Source organism: Camelus ferus, chromosome X, assembly GCF_009834535.1.
Source record: "Camelus ferus isolate YT-003-E chromosome X, BCGSAC_Cfer_1.0, whole genome shotgun sequence".
Classification (NCBI taxonomy): domain Eukaryota; kingdom Metazoa; phylum Chordata; class Mammalia; order Artiodactyla; family Camelidae; genus Camelus; species Camelus ferus.
This window is the reverse complement of record NC_045732.1, coordinates 65,888,597-65,906,453: the sequence shown is the minus strand read 5'-3', so window position 1 is coordinate 65,906,453 and position 17,857 is coordinate 65,888,597. Positions and strand designations below refer to the sequence as shown.

General features: G+C 38.6%; 1 protein-coding gene across 7 annotated transcripts; it reads right to left on the bottom strand.

Annotated features, from left to right (window-relative positions):
* Positions 1-13,067: 13,067 nt before the first annotated feature.
* On the bottom strand, positions 13,068-17,857 carry LOC102516337 (armadillo repeat containing X-linked 3). 7 transcript variants are annotated; one of them, XM_032476063.1, is made up of 5 exons: positions 17,700-17,857; positions 17,089-17,168; positions 16,705-16,765; positions 16,439-16,609; positions 13,068-16,112 (listed from the first exon to the last, which is right to left on the bottom strand). In XM_032476063.1, exon 5 carries the CDS (start codon positions 15,959-15,961, stop codon positions 14,822-14,824), a length of 1,140 nt encoding a protein of 379 aa, XP_032331954.1. In that variant the 5' UTR covers positions 15,962-16,112; positions 16,439-16,609; positions 16,705-16,765; positions 17,089-17,168; positions 17,700-17,857; the 3' UTR covers positions 13,068-14,821. The 7 variants fall into 7 exon arrangements, with proteins under 7 accessions (XP_032331954.1, XP_032331955.1, XP_032331953.1 ...); XM_032476064.1 differs by having other exon boundaries at positions 16,376-16,592; XM_032476062.1 differs by having other exon boundaries at positions 16,439-16,592.

Sequence of the window (17,857 nt, the reverse complement as noted above, 5' to 3'; positions counted from 1 at the left end):
TGGACTGTTCAGTTTCTGGTATTGGAAAGACTGGTTCACCATTTGGAGAAAAAATAAAACTGGACCCTGCCTAACACCACATATAAATCTGGACTCCGGAGGATAAAAGACCTAAATATGAAAGTTACAATTATGAAGTTAATAGAAGACATTATAGGAGAGTATCTTCGTGGTGTAGAATTGGATAACAATTTCTTAAACAAAACCTAGAAGTAGTTATCATAAGGCAAAAAGATGAATAGATTTGATTACATAAAATAAGAATTTCTGTTCAATGAAGGACATCATGAACAAAGTTAATAGATGACAGAAAAAAGATATTTGCAATATGTTAAACTAACAAAGGATTAATATCTAGCATATGCAAAGTACTCTTGCAAATCCAAAAGAAAAGGACAGGAACACATCGTGCTAAATTGGCAAAATATATGGAAAGTATACCTGGAGAGGAGGAAAACCAAAATGTTTAAAAATACATGAAGAGAAGTTAAAACTCATTATTAATCAGATAATTGCTAATTAAAATATAATTATAAATACAGGCTTCCCCCGTTATCCAAAAGTAGAGTGTTCCTACAAAAACTTTCATAAACAGAAATGGCCTAAAGTGAAGAAATAATTACCTTAGGACACATCTTGCTAACAGATGCACAAAATAAACTGAGATAAAGCACAGATGCTCACAGACATAGTTCAAATCTACAGTGACTTGATGCTGAGTATAGTTCCGGGAAAAGGAGCTTGGCAGTGCCACTCTTGCTGCTCAGGGTGCAAGGTGTCTCTATAATGGCTTGCTGCAAAACAAATCCTGAACTGCTATTTTCATTTTCTCCATTTTTTGTAAAAGAAAAAAAGTCCTCTTCAGATCTCTTTCTGTTAGCAAAAACAGGTACTAATATAAATCTTTCATAAAAGTGAAGTGGCATAAAGTGAACTTTTGAAAAGCAGGGGATACCTGTACATTTACACCTATTTGGCCAGGAATTCGAAAGCCAATTGTTATTGAGGATACAGGGATCTAGGAACTCTAACACATACAAACAGCTAATTAGATTTTAGATAGGAGGTGCTATTCCAAAAAGCAATCTGACAATATTTAATCAGATTAATTATACATACATCCTATGGCCCAACAATTCCATTTATATGTTCTAAAACACTTCTCACATAGTTCCGTAAAGGGACATATATAAGGATATTCATCATGGTGTTTGAGGTAGTAGGGAGTTGGAAGCAGTCTAGATTCTATTTTTAGGAAAATGAAGTAAATTAGAGTGGATGAACACTTTGGTACATCATGCAGCAGTTAGAAACTACAGACTAGATGTACCAAGGTAACATGTAACTTTTTTTAAAGTACTATTGCATGAGAAAAAACAGAATGAGAACCACAGCACCACCACTATCTAAATTAAAAATCCATGCATACAAAATAATGTAGGTTCTAAGAGAACTCAAACAAGAATATACACATCAACTATGTTAGAACAGTTGCCTGTTGGGAGGAAGATGGAAGGGAGGAACAGAGATGGAAGGAAACAAAGTAGTAAATGAATGAATTTTTTTAAAAAAAGGAAAAGGCTTTTATTAGACCAATGCAGATAGTATATGAAGGAAGGAGTATGGATAGTATAATCCTCATCATCTGAGGTCCAAAAAAAGAAAGGAAAGAAGTCCATCAATGTTGTAATAGCATAAAGGCTAAAATTGTTGTAGCAAAAGACTTTAAAATAATATGACTTTAAAAACAAAAATTAATTAATCAATTCTCACTCACAGGATGGGTGTTCTGTTGCACATCCATTCAGCCGGTAGATGGGAAAAGAGAGAGCCCAGATCAAGCATGGAGATGTTTTATGAGGGAAAATCTAGAAGTGACTTACATCACTTTTACCACAATCCATTGGCCCAGAATCAGTCTTATGGCTGCACTCAGTCAAAAAGGACACTTATCACTGTCATCTAGCTTGATACCCAGGAGAAAGCAGACAACATGAATATTAGGGAGCACTAACAGCCTCTGCCACATTAGGCAAGAGCTTTGTGGAAGGAATTATAAAATGTTATTAAAAGACATTAATCATCCAGAATGCTGGTCTCAGTGGCTGCTTTTCCTGACTCTGGGTAACAGTTCTCAAATGTTTTCAGTCCCATTGATATCTTTCACAGGACTAGCCTGATCCTCAGGCCCCCTCCCTCCAGCTTCAATCCCCCAGGCAGTAATGTCTTCATTTCCCCTGCAACCATATCCATCCACCAAAATGCTGGGCATGCAAGGGTGGAGATTGGGGTTAGAGAGTGAGCAGGAGGTCAGTAATAGAGGCAGAGAGTAAACATGAGATTTGTACTTACTTCCTCATATTTTCCAGTACTTTTGCAGCCTTTAAAAATAAGCATCAACATGCAATAATTTTTACCATCAGAATAGAAAAAGGCAATGGAATTATTTTCACTGAAAAGTTAACAAGGAATCAATTCAGGAAAAAAATCTACCATAAGAAAAATATTTCCAACTCAAGAGGGAGGCCTCATTTCACGCAAGTGCCTTAGTCCAATGAATTTTTATAATTGTACTGTTTTTCTACATTAGAAATATTATAAGCATGCTTAAGGTATTTGATAAGCTTTTAGACTAAATCCTTCTAAACAATGACATTCAACTCTGGGCAAAGGCAAGAGCTTCAAGGCCAAGGCAGCTGAGAGTGCGTGGGTTACAAAGATGGTCTGATTCCCCCTGTCCTGTCAAGATGAGTATAAGGCACTATCTCCCAACCCCTTCTCATATTCCATGACCTCTCCTTATTTGCATCTGACTCTGTTGCTCACTTCAGAGTTATACATGAACAGGTGACCAAGGTGGTAACCTAAGTAAATGCCTTTGAACCCTTCCATCCTTCTTTCAAATTCCCAGAGATATCTCAGTCCCAGCATAGATAGGAGCACTGTTCCCACCAATAGAAACTAGAATGAGATCCCTCTCTCGTAGACCCCTGCAGTTGAGCATTTCCATGTAGCCTGGAGAAATTATTGCTGGGGGGAGAGCCCCCCAGATACTCCTGTTCTCTGCCTGTGTAGAAGCCTCCCTGGACCATATCTACTACCTCCCACCGAGCCTGAGAAGTGTAGTCTGGCAAGCCTCTTACCCCCAAACTCCAGGGAACCCGGGAGGAACCTAGCCTTGCTGGAAGGTTGCTGCCTGACAGTCCACCTCCTCCCTGGTGGCCCCTCAGCCAGGCTTAGGCCAGTATCCAAGGAATGCTCACCCACTAACCATACTGATAAACCTAAACCAGATGTTCTCTGGCCAAGTCTATAAATACCTAAAGTATATGTAAAATTATGTGTTAGGAGTAAAGGGAGGGTGTATGTGGATTCTTCAGGAAAGAGAGGCTATAATTACCAACACATTCTTAACAGGAAGTGTGACCTTCAAAGAATCACTGGCCCAGAAGATTTATGTTTATGTTTGTTCTAATTGGATAATTTTTGTTTTCTTTTAATAATGAAATTAATACAAGCATTGTAAAAATATTCAACCAATGCAAAAATTATTCATTTATCCATTTAATAAGTCTTTGTTGAGAGCCTATGCAAGGTACTGAGCATACAGTGGTGAGAAAAACAGGCTAAGTCTTTGCATTCATGAAGCTCACAGACTAATGGGGGATATACATTAATCAAATAATCACACAAGTGTATGTATAATTACAACTCCATATAAGTACAAAGAAAGAATGGGATACATGTATATAAGAATATATAGCAGAAGATCAAGACACTTTGAGGGAGTAGAAAGGGGACAGGAAAAAATTTTCCCAAGGAAGTGAAATTTAAGCTAAAATAAAGAAAAATGTAGTTAACTAGGCAAAGAAGATAATATAAGTGTCTTGTAATCTTACTGCTACAGAATGCCATGGCTAATACACTGTGGTATATCCTTCCAGCTGGTTTACTATCCATATACAAATAAGTATATGTGTATATATATGTATGCACTTACATGTAATGTGAATAAATCTCAGTCCACAAACTCAAATGTATAAGACATCCAACTTTTATTTTCCATAGCAATACTCATAATTTCCATTTTGTCTTCTCATTCCATGGTGGTGACTGAAATAGTATCAGTTCAAGATCTACTGTTTTCTCCATGGTCATGTCTAAGTTCAAGAATGCTTATAGAGTGCCTTAGAGTTGTTGGAAGAAAGGAGTTCATGTGAGAATAATATTGTCCTACATAATTTACCACTTTTATTTCCTCCTTGTGGCCTCTCCAAACATGATGGCTCTCTATTTGCTTCTGTGTCTTTTTTGAATGATCAAGACCTTCTCTGTTGCTTCCCTGCCATTGCCATGCTGGGATACAGAAAGCTTGGTAAGACCCTATACTATCTGGCTGGAAAAAATATAAAACAGCCTTCCCCCCAGATGTCTCTTAAGAGGGATCACACAAGTCACCTACACAATCCAATCCAACAAAACTATCTGAGGAACTTCCAGTCAATAGCAGACTGAACTGATTCACAACTGACCCCTTCTTCCACTTAAAACTCACGGAAATGATAGAATATGTGCCCCCCTCTAAAAGTAATACAGTCAAGCTCATAATCATGAAATGGAAATCCCCAAGAAACAAAGAAGGAATTAACAACAGTTAGCAGGAGATAAAGACAAATAGATGGATACTGGTTTTAAGGGCTGGAGAACAGGGTTTTAATCCCACATGGCAACAGGAGGCAATGCCTCTAGGTAGTGGAAGATGGGAAGCAGGTACTGAACTCCAGTCTAAATCCAGATCCCACAGAAGTACAATCAGTGCATGAAATGATGACTAGAAAATTTTTTCTCACAGCAAAGACATACAACAAGAAAGCTTGTCTTTTGTGTGAGGTTATGGGTGGACAAAGAGACCCCTGGGAGCAATCAGAACCGAGGCCAGCTCCACCCATAGGTGTGGGATTGAATTCACAGTTCCTACATGTTAGAGAACCCAAAGGACATAAACTAACAGAAAAATTAATTTGGAACTAGTTAAACTTGTATGGCCCTAGCAGAGGTACACTCAAAAGCAAGGAAATAATTCGGACATTCAAATGTAGATCTCAAAAAAATCACCCAGAATGCAGCACAAAAAGACAAGGTGGTGCAAAATATGAATGAGAAGTTAGGAGACATGGCAGAAAGGATGAAAAGTATCAAAATATGATTGGAAGAAATTCCATAAAGAAAGACTAGAGAGAATAGGCAAAAGACAATATTTGAAAACAGTGTGGCATAGAATTTTTAACAACTGAAGCAAGACATGAATCCTCATATTGAACACACTGACTCTTGAGCAGGTTGAATACAAATAAAACCATAACTAGACACACCTTAGTGTAGAGCATCAACTATGCTTAGCATGATACTTTCATGTATTTGGGCTTTGGGAAATTGCAAATTCCTGAAGAAAGGAATGGGGAAAATAAAAAAGTAAGAAATATTCCAGGAAAGAAAAACAGTAATACAAGTTTATATCTAAAACATAGTATTCTATCATATATGCATACATGTAAATATGTATCTATTTATCATCTTCAGTACAATATTAAATCTCTATTTTAAGAATAAATAAACAATCTTCAAGGAAAGGTAAAAATGGCACTCTTTCCAGGATTCCAATGAAAGGGTACATGGAAATGTTAAATAGTTTTTGGTGACTGTCACCTATCCCTTAGTAAATCACTGTATTTTTTTTCTTTCTGACTGTTCAGAAGTTTCCTTCGGAGACATAAGCAGGATGACCCCACTGGGAAATGGTATCAGCTGTTGGTCAAGCATAGTCTCTACACTGTTTATTTGCTTGCACCCTGTTTTCTCTTTGACACTAAATTCTGGGAACCACTCTTTTAAGCTACAACTAAGGTAATTAACATACGATACAATATGATATAATAACGGTAGCTAGACTACTGTGTTAACAAGATACATTACAAATCTGGAAGAGGTGGGGGAAACAGAGTGAGAAAACAAATGAATTATGGGTAAGAGTCTAAAGATACTTTCTTTAAAACTTTACCACTTAGGTAGGCATTACTAGGTATGTCTAAGAAACAATGTTTGAAGAAAATGCACATATAGTGAAGAATAAATGCAGAATCATACAATTTATTTCAATCAAATCCCACTCCTGCCTCCAAGGTACATCTCCCAGAAGACCTTCCTTGGAGTTTTCTAGTCTCCAAATTTCTCCAGTCCCTCTTATTACTTCCACAGATGACTATTCATATTCATTGTCTGTGCACTTCAAAACATATTATCTTCCACTGAAACAGAACTACTTAAGGAGTCATATATAATCTTTAGCAAAATGAGTAATAATAGCACTGAAAGGCAAACAATTAAAGCAGAAAAATACTTTTGGGGATTGAAAAACATGATTTTCAAACATTAAAACTCAGATTAAATGAAAGAGGAAATACATTCCAAAAAGGAGAGAATTTATAGGCACATCCTCTTATCTTAATAAAATAAAATAAGAAATCAATAATAAAAGAACATTATTAAATGTAACTGCCTGATAATATAGCACTGCTCTCCAGAATAACCCCTGGGTCAAAGAGGAGATTAAAAATAAAACTGCAAGCTATAAGGTAAGGAAAGAAAAGGAGAATGCATCATATCAAAGCTTATGGGGCATGGCTAAAGCTGTACTCACAGAAAAACAGTCTCAATTACCTTTATTATTCAAGAATACCATAAATAAAAAAATAAGCACTCTTCTTGAAGAATTAGAAAATTACAACAGAACAAATCCAAAGATAGAAGAAATTAGTAAAGTTAAAAATAATAACCAGAAAAAAAATTGCAGAAATGATAAATAAAAGGCTGGTTCTTTGAAACGACCAATAAATTAAACATACCCTCCATGAGTACAACTAAGTAATAACAGAAGAAAAGCAAAAGTATATAAATTATAAATAATAAAGGGTTTAACTACATAAAAAGCTGTGATTAAAAGAGTTATAATTTTACATATGAATCTATGACATCAAATTTAAAAATCTAAAGGTAATGGATGATTTCCCTGTAGAACAGAAGTTATCAGCATTAACCGAAGAAAGAGAAAATTCAAGTACACAAATTCTAGAGATAAGATTGGAAATGTGATTGTAGATCTACCACTAAAAAAGAAACCAGAACAAAATGGCTCTGCAATTCAGTTCTATCTAACCATTTTTTTAAATGACATTATTTCAATATTACTGAGCCCCATTCTTAAAGGTATATATGTTTAAGAAAAAAGTAAATTGATCTATCTAACCTTCAAAAAAGAGATAATACCGATATTATTTAAACTCTACTAGAAAAGAGGAAAAAAACTGAAAATTAACTAATGAATTTTATAAAGCTAGCAAACCTAAGACCAAAACCTGTTAAAGACAGTACATCAGAGATAACTATAAACAGATATTAATAATAAATATAAAAATCAAAATGAAATATTAGCAAACTACAAAACTTAAATATAACCCAGAATTTTGGCAAGAAAAAGTTATACTATGTAGGGATTAATCTACAAAGGCAAAAATGGTCAAAATCAGGAATTCTATCAATATAATTCATTTAAACTAAAGGGGAAATATTAAAGGAGGAAAATTAAGTTTCTGTCAATAGATATTGAAAAGCCATTAGAAAAACATCAGCAGCTACTCCTAATGGATACCAACAAGAATAGAAGAGAATAACTTAAATACTGAAAATGCTTTTTACCAGTACTCAACAGCAATCTTCATTATAACCATGAAATGTCAAAGTCATTTCCACTAAAACCGGATCATTCATAATCTCCATTTTTATTCAATAATATTTTTGGTGATTAAAGTTATTGCAATAAGAAAGTGTAAAATTGGGGAAAGTTAAAACTAATTTCTATTTACAATCAATATGACTGTATTTGTCTAAAACACAAAGGACTATTTAAAAGTCACAAAGTCAATAGGCAAAATAGAAGAGGTGGTGAGGCATAAGATAAACACAAAAAAAATCAATAGCATTCCTCTATTCTAGGACATTTTTAGAAAGTAGTGCACTGTAGAGACCATGTGCTAACATTATCTTATTTATTTTGCTTAAAAGGATATGTATTACTAGTGAAAGGAGTATCCTCTATCAAACTCATCCATAGAATGTTTTCATCAATTGCTACTTCAATCAACTGCCTCAGTGTCAATGTATCACTGATGTTTGTTTCAGGTTTTTTTTAAATTATATTATTTTCTCTTTTTGTATCCAAGTGTCTTTTATAAATTTAAATCTGTATATTTTCCAGTTTTTTGATAAGAATATTACTTTATCTTGTAATTGTCCACCAAAATGTCTTAACTCATAGTGCTCAATTCCTCTAGATCTGACAGTTCATTCCATGTTTCAAAAAGATCAGTTTCTTATCTTTGGTTCCAAGGCACATGTGACAATGTATAATAACTCTGCTTGGAAGACTAGGTTAGCTGGCAGATTTTCAAACTCTCAAGTACACTGATTAGCTAGATCATTGTCATGTGTTCCAGAACAACATTAAGATTGCTTTGAGTGAAGTGTTGTCACACTCATGTAAGTCACCTGCTAAACTACCTTTTATAAATTGTGGCATTTTCATAGCCCAAAGTGCACTTTATTTATCCTTTTGATGTTTTAAATTTCTTCATAATAGATCCATAAACAATGAGGTACTAGTATCACAACCCAATGCTATTCGTCCCATCTTTAATAAAAAAGTTCTGTGATATAGGACTTCACCAACAGTCCTCAAAGATACCTTACCAACATACCTCAGAGATAGCAAAAAGAGCAATACTGTTTCCATTTTATACAGAAGAATAACATTTTTTAAATAACCTATGAATAATAATGTATAAAAAGTTCTGCCAAAAAGTGGAGAAAAGGATGGTATATCCAAAGTCTGGGGCTGGGAAAAAGAAGTAAAATTACATCTCTACTTCACACCACACAAAACATTGTATACCAGAAGGATTAAGCGCAAGCGCGCGCGCACACACACACACACACACACACTAGAATAGCTACTTTTAAAAGCTTGAAGAAATATTTTAAAATTTTTAAAACCTTGCAGGGGAAGGAAGAGCTTGCCTCAGCATGATCTCAAACCTAGAAGCCTTAAAGGGAAAGGCTGAACGATATGACTACTTAAATATGTACATCATCCACAGAAAACAACATCATGAACAAAGCTAAATGAGATAAGATATGCATGGAAATATGCATGTGATGTATTTTCAGTGAAATACAAGTTGCAGAACAGAACAATGTGTGGACTGTGAGCTCATTTTCTGATAAAAACATGAAGGTATATTTCATTTATGTTTATATATGCATAGAACACATTAATAGTAGGTAACTGTAAACATAGATGAGAAGACGGAAATTTTATATTTTAATTTATGTTACTTCTGTTTCGGTTTTTAATAGGCATGAAGAACTTCCAAGGTTTAAGAAAACACAATAAAGGAGATTAAAATAGAGTCATTATGAAAAATAACCTCTCAGAGTGCTGTTAACTCCAAAATCTGTCTCAGAGTGGTAGTCAAATACCCAGCTGGATGCATAATCCAGTCCAATATTGCAGAGGCTGTAATATGGCCTTCTTCCCCAGATACTAATTTGTCCCCTTTCTAAGTTAAAACAAAAATATCTAGGACTTCTATTGCTAGTTTAAAAACAGCCAAAAAGCAATTCCAGGGTATTACTAATATCTTTTCTGATATCAAAAAGGGAATCCACTTAATTCATTTTAAATGATATAAGAAGGTAAAAATTAGAAGTTTTCTTTTATTTATCCATTTAATTATGTCAGGGTTTTCATTACAGCTTATTAAAAGAAAGCCACACAAATTGGCAAAATTGTAGTTAAATCACATTTTAGTGAACAGAAGACTGAAATGGAAATGGAAAAAAAAAAGAGGTGATAAATTGTTTCACTTGGGTCACAAAAAATTAATAACAAGTTATTATTACTTATCAAAAAATCAAGAAAAGAGATATAGTAATCAACATGTAGGAAAGAATGCATTGAGAATAGTACAGTTTGTTCCTGCTGTAAAACTATACATATCTCAAACTCTATGAAAGCCAACTGATAATAGATCTTAACAGTCATAAAACTACCATCAACTGATGATCCACCTCTGGCAAAGGGGCATCTAGGCAAAATTTATAACTGTGTCCAAGGAGAAGTATGCTCTAGCTTTTGAATACAAGTATTTGATTTCAGCCACAGATCAATCCCCATACCAGACATGGATGCACCAGTTTCTCCTACTCTGACAGCACTGACATCTAGCTAAGTCAGCTTACCCTGATTGCCTGCCCACTAAATAAACAACCTTCTGATGATAATTTGGTTTCTGATGTACACTGCTTTTAGGGACAGAATGTTCTGAGCAGCCAACACTACGAATCTGGTCTACTGGGTAATTATATTTCTTATAGTAACATAGATTTTCATTCTGTTTTTTGTTTTCAGAAAGAAATTCTACCCCATTTTATAACATGTTATGTCCATGTGCAAACTTAGAAATGCTCAATAAACAGAAGGCTCTGTGCCCAAACAAAGATGCTTGTATTATATACTTCCTTCACTTCTTAAAATGTAAATGGTCAACAAGGGCCAGAAAGTTACACTTAGACCACTGTCTGGTGGATTGAATTACATTTGCATGAACCTGGCAGGATAAAGTTTCCCCTCCAATAACACTTCTTTCCCATTCCCTCCGCTTTCTGTCCCCTCAGGCCTGTCCCCAAACCAACATTGCCCAAGCCCTTAACACAAGGCCTGAGAGGGACCCAGTGGAGAGGGTCAAGCATAGAGGTATACATCCCGGAAAGGAAATAGGTGTTACCCTGCTCGATACTACACCTCAGGGCAGGGCTGACCAGGAGCCATTATCCTAGTCTTCTGCACCCCAGGATGGCAGCACCATAGCTCTGGTGTAAAAGCAAGGAAAAGCCACAGTTTAAACAGAGAAACCAGGAAAAAAAAAAAAAACTTCAGCTTGGGATGTGATGTACAACAAATGTAAAAAGATAGCATTGAAAACAGTCACAATCATTCTTAGAAAAGCCATTCTCAAGGGAATTTACCAGAGAAATTAACCAAACAGAGGCATAAACACAAAATTTGCCTCAACCACATCAATTTGCTAAACCTACACTTAGAAGCTCTTTTGAAACAAGGCAAGTAAAATATGAATTTAAAAATAGAAAACCAGTTTTTTGAGCCTTGGAATATTATGCTTTGGGTGACAACTTATAAGAGAACTATATTCCATCTTTGTAAAATCACCTTTGAACACATTTGACTTGGATAGACCTACTCAAATTCCTAAAACCGTTAGATGACAGCAAACCCAAATTAGCAGGATATCTTCTGAGTTTCTAATTTCCTTGGCTTCCCAGATGCTGCCATCCTCTCTAAAGAGAGGACATTGCCTCCTTCCTGCCCCCATGAGCTGCCACAATCACAGAACTGTGCCCTTCCCAAAATGACTGAGAGTGGCAACCTCTGATGTGAAAACATCTGGACATCCGCATGTGGCTGGGCCAGTCCAGTGGCCTCCCCGGACCAGGCAGTCACACATTGTCTCACACAGCACTTCCCAAAGTCCGGGTGATTCTGTTCCAAATAATGCCAGGTGTGAGACATCAAAATTTCATGCAGTGCACATCAGGCTGTGCCACGCTAAGACTAGTGCCTACTCAGTCTCTGTTCAACAGAGGTCCAAAAAGTCTTGGCATCCAACCACACCTAGGGTCACCGTATTACCACCATGACAATTATTATTCTGTATTCAGTGCCCATGGGTGCATGACCCAGTGTCATGGGAATTAAATGGTCACCCCCAAAAGACACAGAGGCACAAAGAGAATACTGCCAATGGTCTCCCAGAAGGAGGAAATAAGGGGAGAAGTGCAAGGGAGGGAAAGGGAAGAAGGATGGGAAGGAAGGAGGGGATGAGAAGAGACCTGCAGGAGTAGATGGACACTGGTCAGGTCTGTGCCCCTGCCACACGGTGGCTTTGTATTACCCAAGTTAACCTCATTTTCATCCCATGTAGAAAAGTCACTCAGCAACTTAAGTTCAACATGGCTTGATACAAATACAGTTTTAGATATTCAAGCTACAGACCTGGGTTAGGGGACGAATTTGTTCTCATTGTCTACTTTCTCAAGTATCTCCAATGAATAATTTTTAGGAGAAAAATTGAAAAAAATTGAAATCAGGCTCCGAAAATTTATCTACAGTATAATCCAATTGATGTATAGAATATATAGATGTAGGGATAGTAAAAGTGTCTGGAAGGGTATACAGTTTCAATTCTATGCTTCTCTCTCGAGCTGCCACAATCCCTTAGCCAGTTCTTTCTGCAGCCCTCCACTCACACTCTGCACATTCTCTCTCGAGTTTACATCTACTCCCATGTCCTCAATTAGCATTCATCTTCTGGTGGCCCCCAAATCTATATCTACAGCCTAGCCTTCTCCTCTGAGCACAAGATCAACACATTCAGATAATAATACGTGACATCTCCCTCTGGATGTCACGCAGACACCTCAAACTCAATTTATTTTAAACGGATTAGCGGTCCCCTCTGAAATCATTTTCTCCTATCTAATAATAGAGTAAGAAAAATGTTAGTTCTCTTTACCCTTATCCCACCCTTAAAACTAATGTCAACTAAGTCCCCACATATGCATGATTCAATAGGGTCACCATACCCAACAACTTTAAGCCAACCAATCCTTGGTCCTTTTGTCTACTATAGGTAACATTAGAGTAAGTAAATGGAAGCCTGGGGCTGAAAATAGATCATAACTGAACAGAGATTTTACCTTTTCCTGGCCTCATATATAAAGCAGGATAACATCCACAAACTGATTAGGAGCTGTGAGGGCTGGTGAGATCATGTCTGATGAAACACTTTGACTTCTTAGGAATAAGAAGACCCTATTTCTTTGAGAAATTATTGTTAACAGTTGCCTTGCAAGAATGACAGAATTCTACACAGTAGTCACTTAATAAATGCTAACCTTTATTGTTGTTATTATTTATTAAAAGACACTAACACATGGCAGAATGCCCCCAGTAAAACAAAGATCAACCAAAGAAACTATCAACCCTGAATTCTAAGTAATTAAACGTGCTCAGTTTTCTTAATTAACTGCTATATGCCAGAACATTCTAAATATTTTGCATGTGTTACTTCATTTAATCCTCACAAGCCCCACTGTCACCACTCATCTATTATTTCAGAGAGAAAGCTTCAACCCATCTCATTTTTAATCTAAATATTTTTGCACCCAATACATGCTCCAATCACTTGCTTCATTCCCAACACTTTTTCAAAAAGTTTTGAAAGATCAATATTTGTTTTAGATAAATAAGTACACAGAGATGAATAAAAAGTGAAAAAGTAAAGATCACTCTATCCTTCCACCCAAATATAACCACTGTTACTATTTGGGTGTCTGTAATTCTAGAGTTTTTAATGTCTACTAAACATATTTTATATTCTCAAAGAAAGTGGAATCACACTATCACTACTGCTATCTAACCTACCTTTCTCACCTAACAATGCATGATGAATATCTTTTCCTGGCAATATGGATTCCAATCAACATATTTATCTTATACCATGTGAACATTCCTTAATTTATTCAACCAATCCAGTGTGCAAGACATTTAAATTGTTTCCATTTTTCCTATATTAGACAGTGCTGGGATGAACAGTCTTATATATACAATCTTTAACTAATGATTCAATTATTTCCTTAGGACAAAAGGTTTATATATTTTAAGGCTTGTGATGTATATTACCAAATGGTTGTCCACAAACCTTGTGCCAGCATAAGCTTATTCCTACCACCAGGGTTTGAATGGGTCCATTTTGCCACACCCTCGCGGACAATGCACAGTAAGTTAGAGAGGGAGTTTTATACAAATTCTAATTATTCTTTCTTGTCAAAATTATTTAGTGGCTCTCAGTGTTCAGTGGGATAATATTCAAACAGCTCTCCACAAACTAGCTTCAGTCAGCTTTCCAAATTTATTTACTTTCACTCCTCACACTCTCCCCTCTAAGCAGACTAGTCTCCTCACTGTCATAGGAAGACAGTTCCTACCTCCATGCCTTTCTCACACTGGTCCACCCTCACTCCCATCACATGGAATGCCCTAACTACCTGCCCCATTCAGGACTCATTTTAAATGGCCACTTCCTCCATAAATCTGTAGCTGACTACTGTATCCCACAAAAGTCTTTGCTTCTTCTGCACTGAGTGCACATATTTCACAATAAGTATATGCTCAAGATATTCTGTTATCTTTTTGTTCGTATGTTTCTTATCTCTCTAACTAGATCATAAACCAAAAGACAAGGATAGTTTCTTTCTTCCTTCTTTCTTTTTTTTCCAGCATTAACACACAATTTTATTGATGATACACAAATGAAGTCAATGCAAATGACAGGAGGGAGCTTATTTATGACGAATTGGTTCACTGTCACTTACGCAGAAGAAATAGTAAAAATATTTCAATCTAGGCAGCGAGATAAAAAGCAACAAACATATTTTCAAAACAGATAGTGATATTCATTCATCCAGCTTATACCTGAAGACCAACTCAGATAAATATCAGCGTTGATGATACAATATGATATTCATTACTCAAAACTGGCAGCTGAAAGGATTCCTTTACCATAAAAACAAGGTGGAGAAAAGGAATAGTTTACAATGTGTGTTGCTTCTAAGCTACAAAATCAAGAGGTTATTCCTGGCTCTTCGGGAACATACGCTCAGCCAGTTTGGCTACGAATTTTCCAATTTTTACTTTCACCAGAAAATCATGATGACTTTCTATCCCCAGAATCTTATCAGCACACACTTGAAATTCTTTTAAAAAGAAAAAAAGTGAACCTTCACCGAATTGATTCTGAATAGATTCATTTTCTTCCCATTTAAAATTGTCATTTATGTTCTCAAATATGACCAGAAGTTTAAGAATCACCTCTTTGTTCTCCTTCTTATTAAAGAGGGAACCCAGTGAAGATGGTACTTGGGCCCTGAGCAGTTCTCTAGCCATGGCTGGATTTTCAGCCAAATTCAAAAGGAGTTTCAAAACCTGAAATTTGGTTTCTTCATTTCCTGCTGAAAATAAACGAAAAAAGTCTGAAATGGAATTAGCAAGCATGTGCTGATACTCATTAGTAACAGTCATGTTCGTAAGCAATCTTAGTCCCGCCAGCTGCACAGATGAATTCAAGCGAGAAGTGATTGTGTCATCACACACTTGATTCATGTATATCTTAAGCCTGCGCTGGTTTTCAGCATTCACACTCAAGTTATTTAGGACAATTAAAGCCTTTTCCTTGACTATGGGATCCCGAGTATTGAGAATCTTTGCAACAATTGGGAGACCACCCAGATCACGAATAATATCTCTGTTAAATGCATAGGCAGCATTGTTACCCAGAGCGATTAAAGCTGCTTCAAGAATATAAGGCTTTTCAGACATCTCAACCAAGCAAAGAACTTTTTGCAGCTCTTGAGGGGACAAAATAGTATCATCTGAATTGGGGGAAGCCCGTTTCTGAACAGCTCGACGAGCCCGGGTAGCTCTGGCCCTTGCCCTGGCCCTAGCTCTGGTCCCAGCCTCAGTCCCAATCCGGGCCCAAGGTGGGTACCATACTATACCTTTGTTCTCACTGTTATCATCATCATCGTCAGACCAGTCATTGTACCTGGCCCCAGGACAGTCCCGAACATCATCCACGTCCCCAGACCCTCCCTCAGCCATTTTCTCCTTGTTCTGTTTTCTTCCCCTGGTCAGTTTATAAATGCAATAGCAGGCTCCAGCCCCAATCACCAGTCCCGCAGTCACCCAGCCTACTTTCCTGGCGTAGCCCATGCAATCGTCCCTGACAGTATCAGGGACCAAGGAACAGAGTGGTCACTCAGGCTGGGGGAGGAGGGCTATGGGCCCGGTCTGGGTGCAGGCCGGTGAAGGGTGATTGTCTTCAGCCACTTCAAGGCCACAATAGCTGATACTGGAGGTGGACCTAGGGTGGAGGAAGGAAACGAGGTTTGAGTTTCTCTTCTCTTTGTGTTGTCCATGCAGGGAGTTGCACAGGGACAAGTAAATGAGTACTTGGTGGGAAATGTAGATTGTTAACAAACTCTATTCCCCTTATTTCACCTCCCCCTGCCCTCCCCAGCCCACCACCTCGCCAAGTCTAGATAAAGGCAATGGAGCCAATAGTCTCTGCTGGGGCCTCAGCACTCCAACCTTGGTGTTCCCAGGGAGTGGCACCCTTGCACTAACCTCCTCCAGACAGGCAGCTTGCCCCTTCTTCCCTCCCCTGGAGATGTGCCACGCCCAACAAACCTTGCAATCTGCAGAGAGACCAGAGCCAGGGAGAACTGAAGGCTTGATGGATTGACTGTTCATTCGTTGCTTTCCTGATTCACCATCAGGTTGTCAGATTTTTTTAACCTCTCTATAACATCCAAAACATGCACATGCCTGCCCCTTCCCTAGCCTGAAATGGAAGGGATACTAGGGAAATAAGGTAGGATTAGGTGAGGCTGTCCAACTGCGGGCGATTTCCAAGCCCCTCCCCCATTCCAAGCAGCCCCCACGCCCACACCGACCTCTGCTGATCCGAGGAAACTTCCTCCCTTGCTTCAAGTGGTGCCACCTGCTACAGCCGACCTGCAGGATGACAGATCGAAAACAGGGGGACTAAGTGCTGTTGAGAGAAGAGGATTATGAACAAACTCTCTGATAGGTTTCCCTTCTGTCACTCTCCCCCACCCCACCCCCCGCGACACGCGCGCGCGCACGCACGCACACACATACATACATACACACACACACACACACACACACACACACACACACCCCGCACGCCATTTCGCCACAGTCCTGAGAGTGCAAGAAACACACTCAGACTCAGACATAACCTAGATTTTTGCCATCTCTGGTTTCTCCCCACCCCCACCACCGCCCCGCTTAGGGTCCCCAGATGGTCTTACCCTTAAATCGACCTTCGCGGATCAGGGTTAATTTCCTTCCTCTTCTCTAGCCTGGCGTAGTGCCGCAACCTACGGAAAGACTGGCAACCCGGGAGAGGCTCGGACCCACAAGACACAGAGCCATGGTCAGGAAGACACAGTCCCAGTCAGAAAGACGGGAAACAGCCGCTACCGAGTGCTTAGTGGACGGACCAGTCCCCAGAGCAGAAAACTCTTTCCTAATTCGGAGGCCTGGTTGTCAAAGGTTTCCCACCCCTGTTACCCCTCTCGGGGTTCTACTGACACATCACGTTGCACTCCCCCTCCCCATGTCCAGCCCTGCCCCGCTGGCACTGTCCTGGAGGACTAGGGGACAATACCCAGGCCACAGCTCCCTATCAAGATTATGGCCTCGGTTCCCACCAGATTCCCACCTCCCGATCTCTGGGCTCCTTTCCAAACACTCCCTCTGCTCACCATTTCGCAGCATCGAAATGGGCTGCGGGCGGGACAGATGTCTTGGAAAGCCAGCGGCGAGTTGGAGAAACGACGGAGGCGCCCCAGGACCTGCGACGGTCTCCGCCCTGCGCCCTCGGCCAACCCCCACCTTCTGGAATCTCCCAGGCACTGACCTGCAGGAATCCCGGACAGTTTTCTTCTCCTCCTCCTTCCCTCTGCCGCAGGCCCGCTCGCCCTCAGGGCAATGGGGAGCTGGTACTCAGACGGGAACAACGACCAGAGCAAGAAGGACTTCTGCACACGTCAGCTCTTTGTCACGTGAGAGCTACGT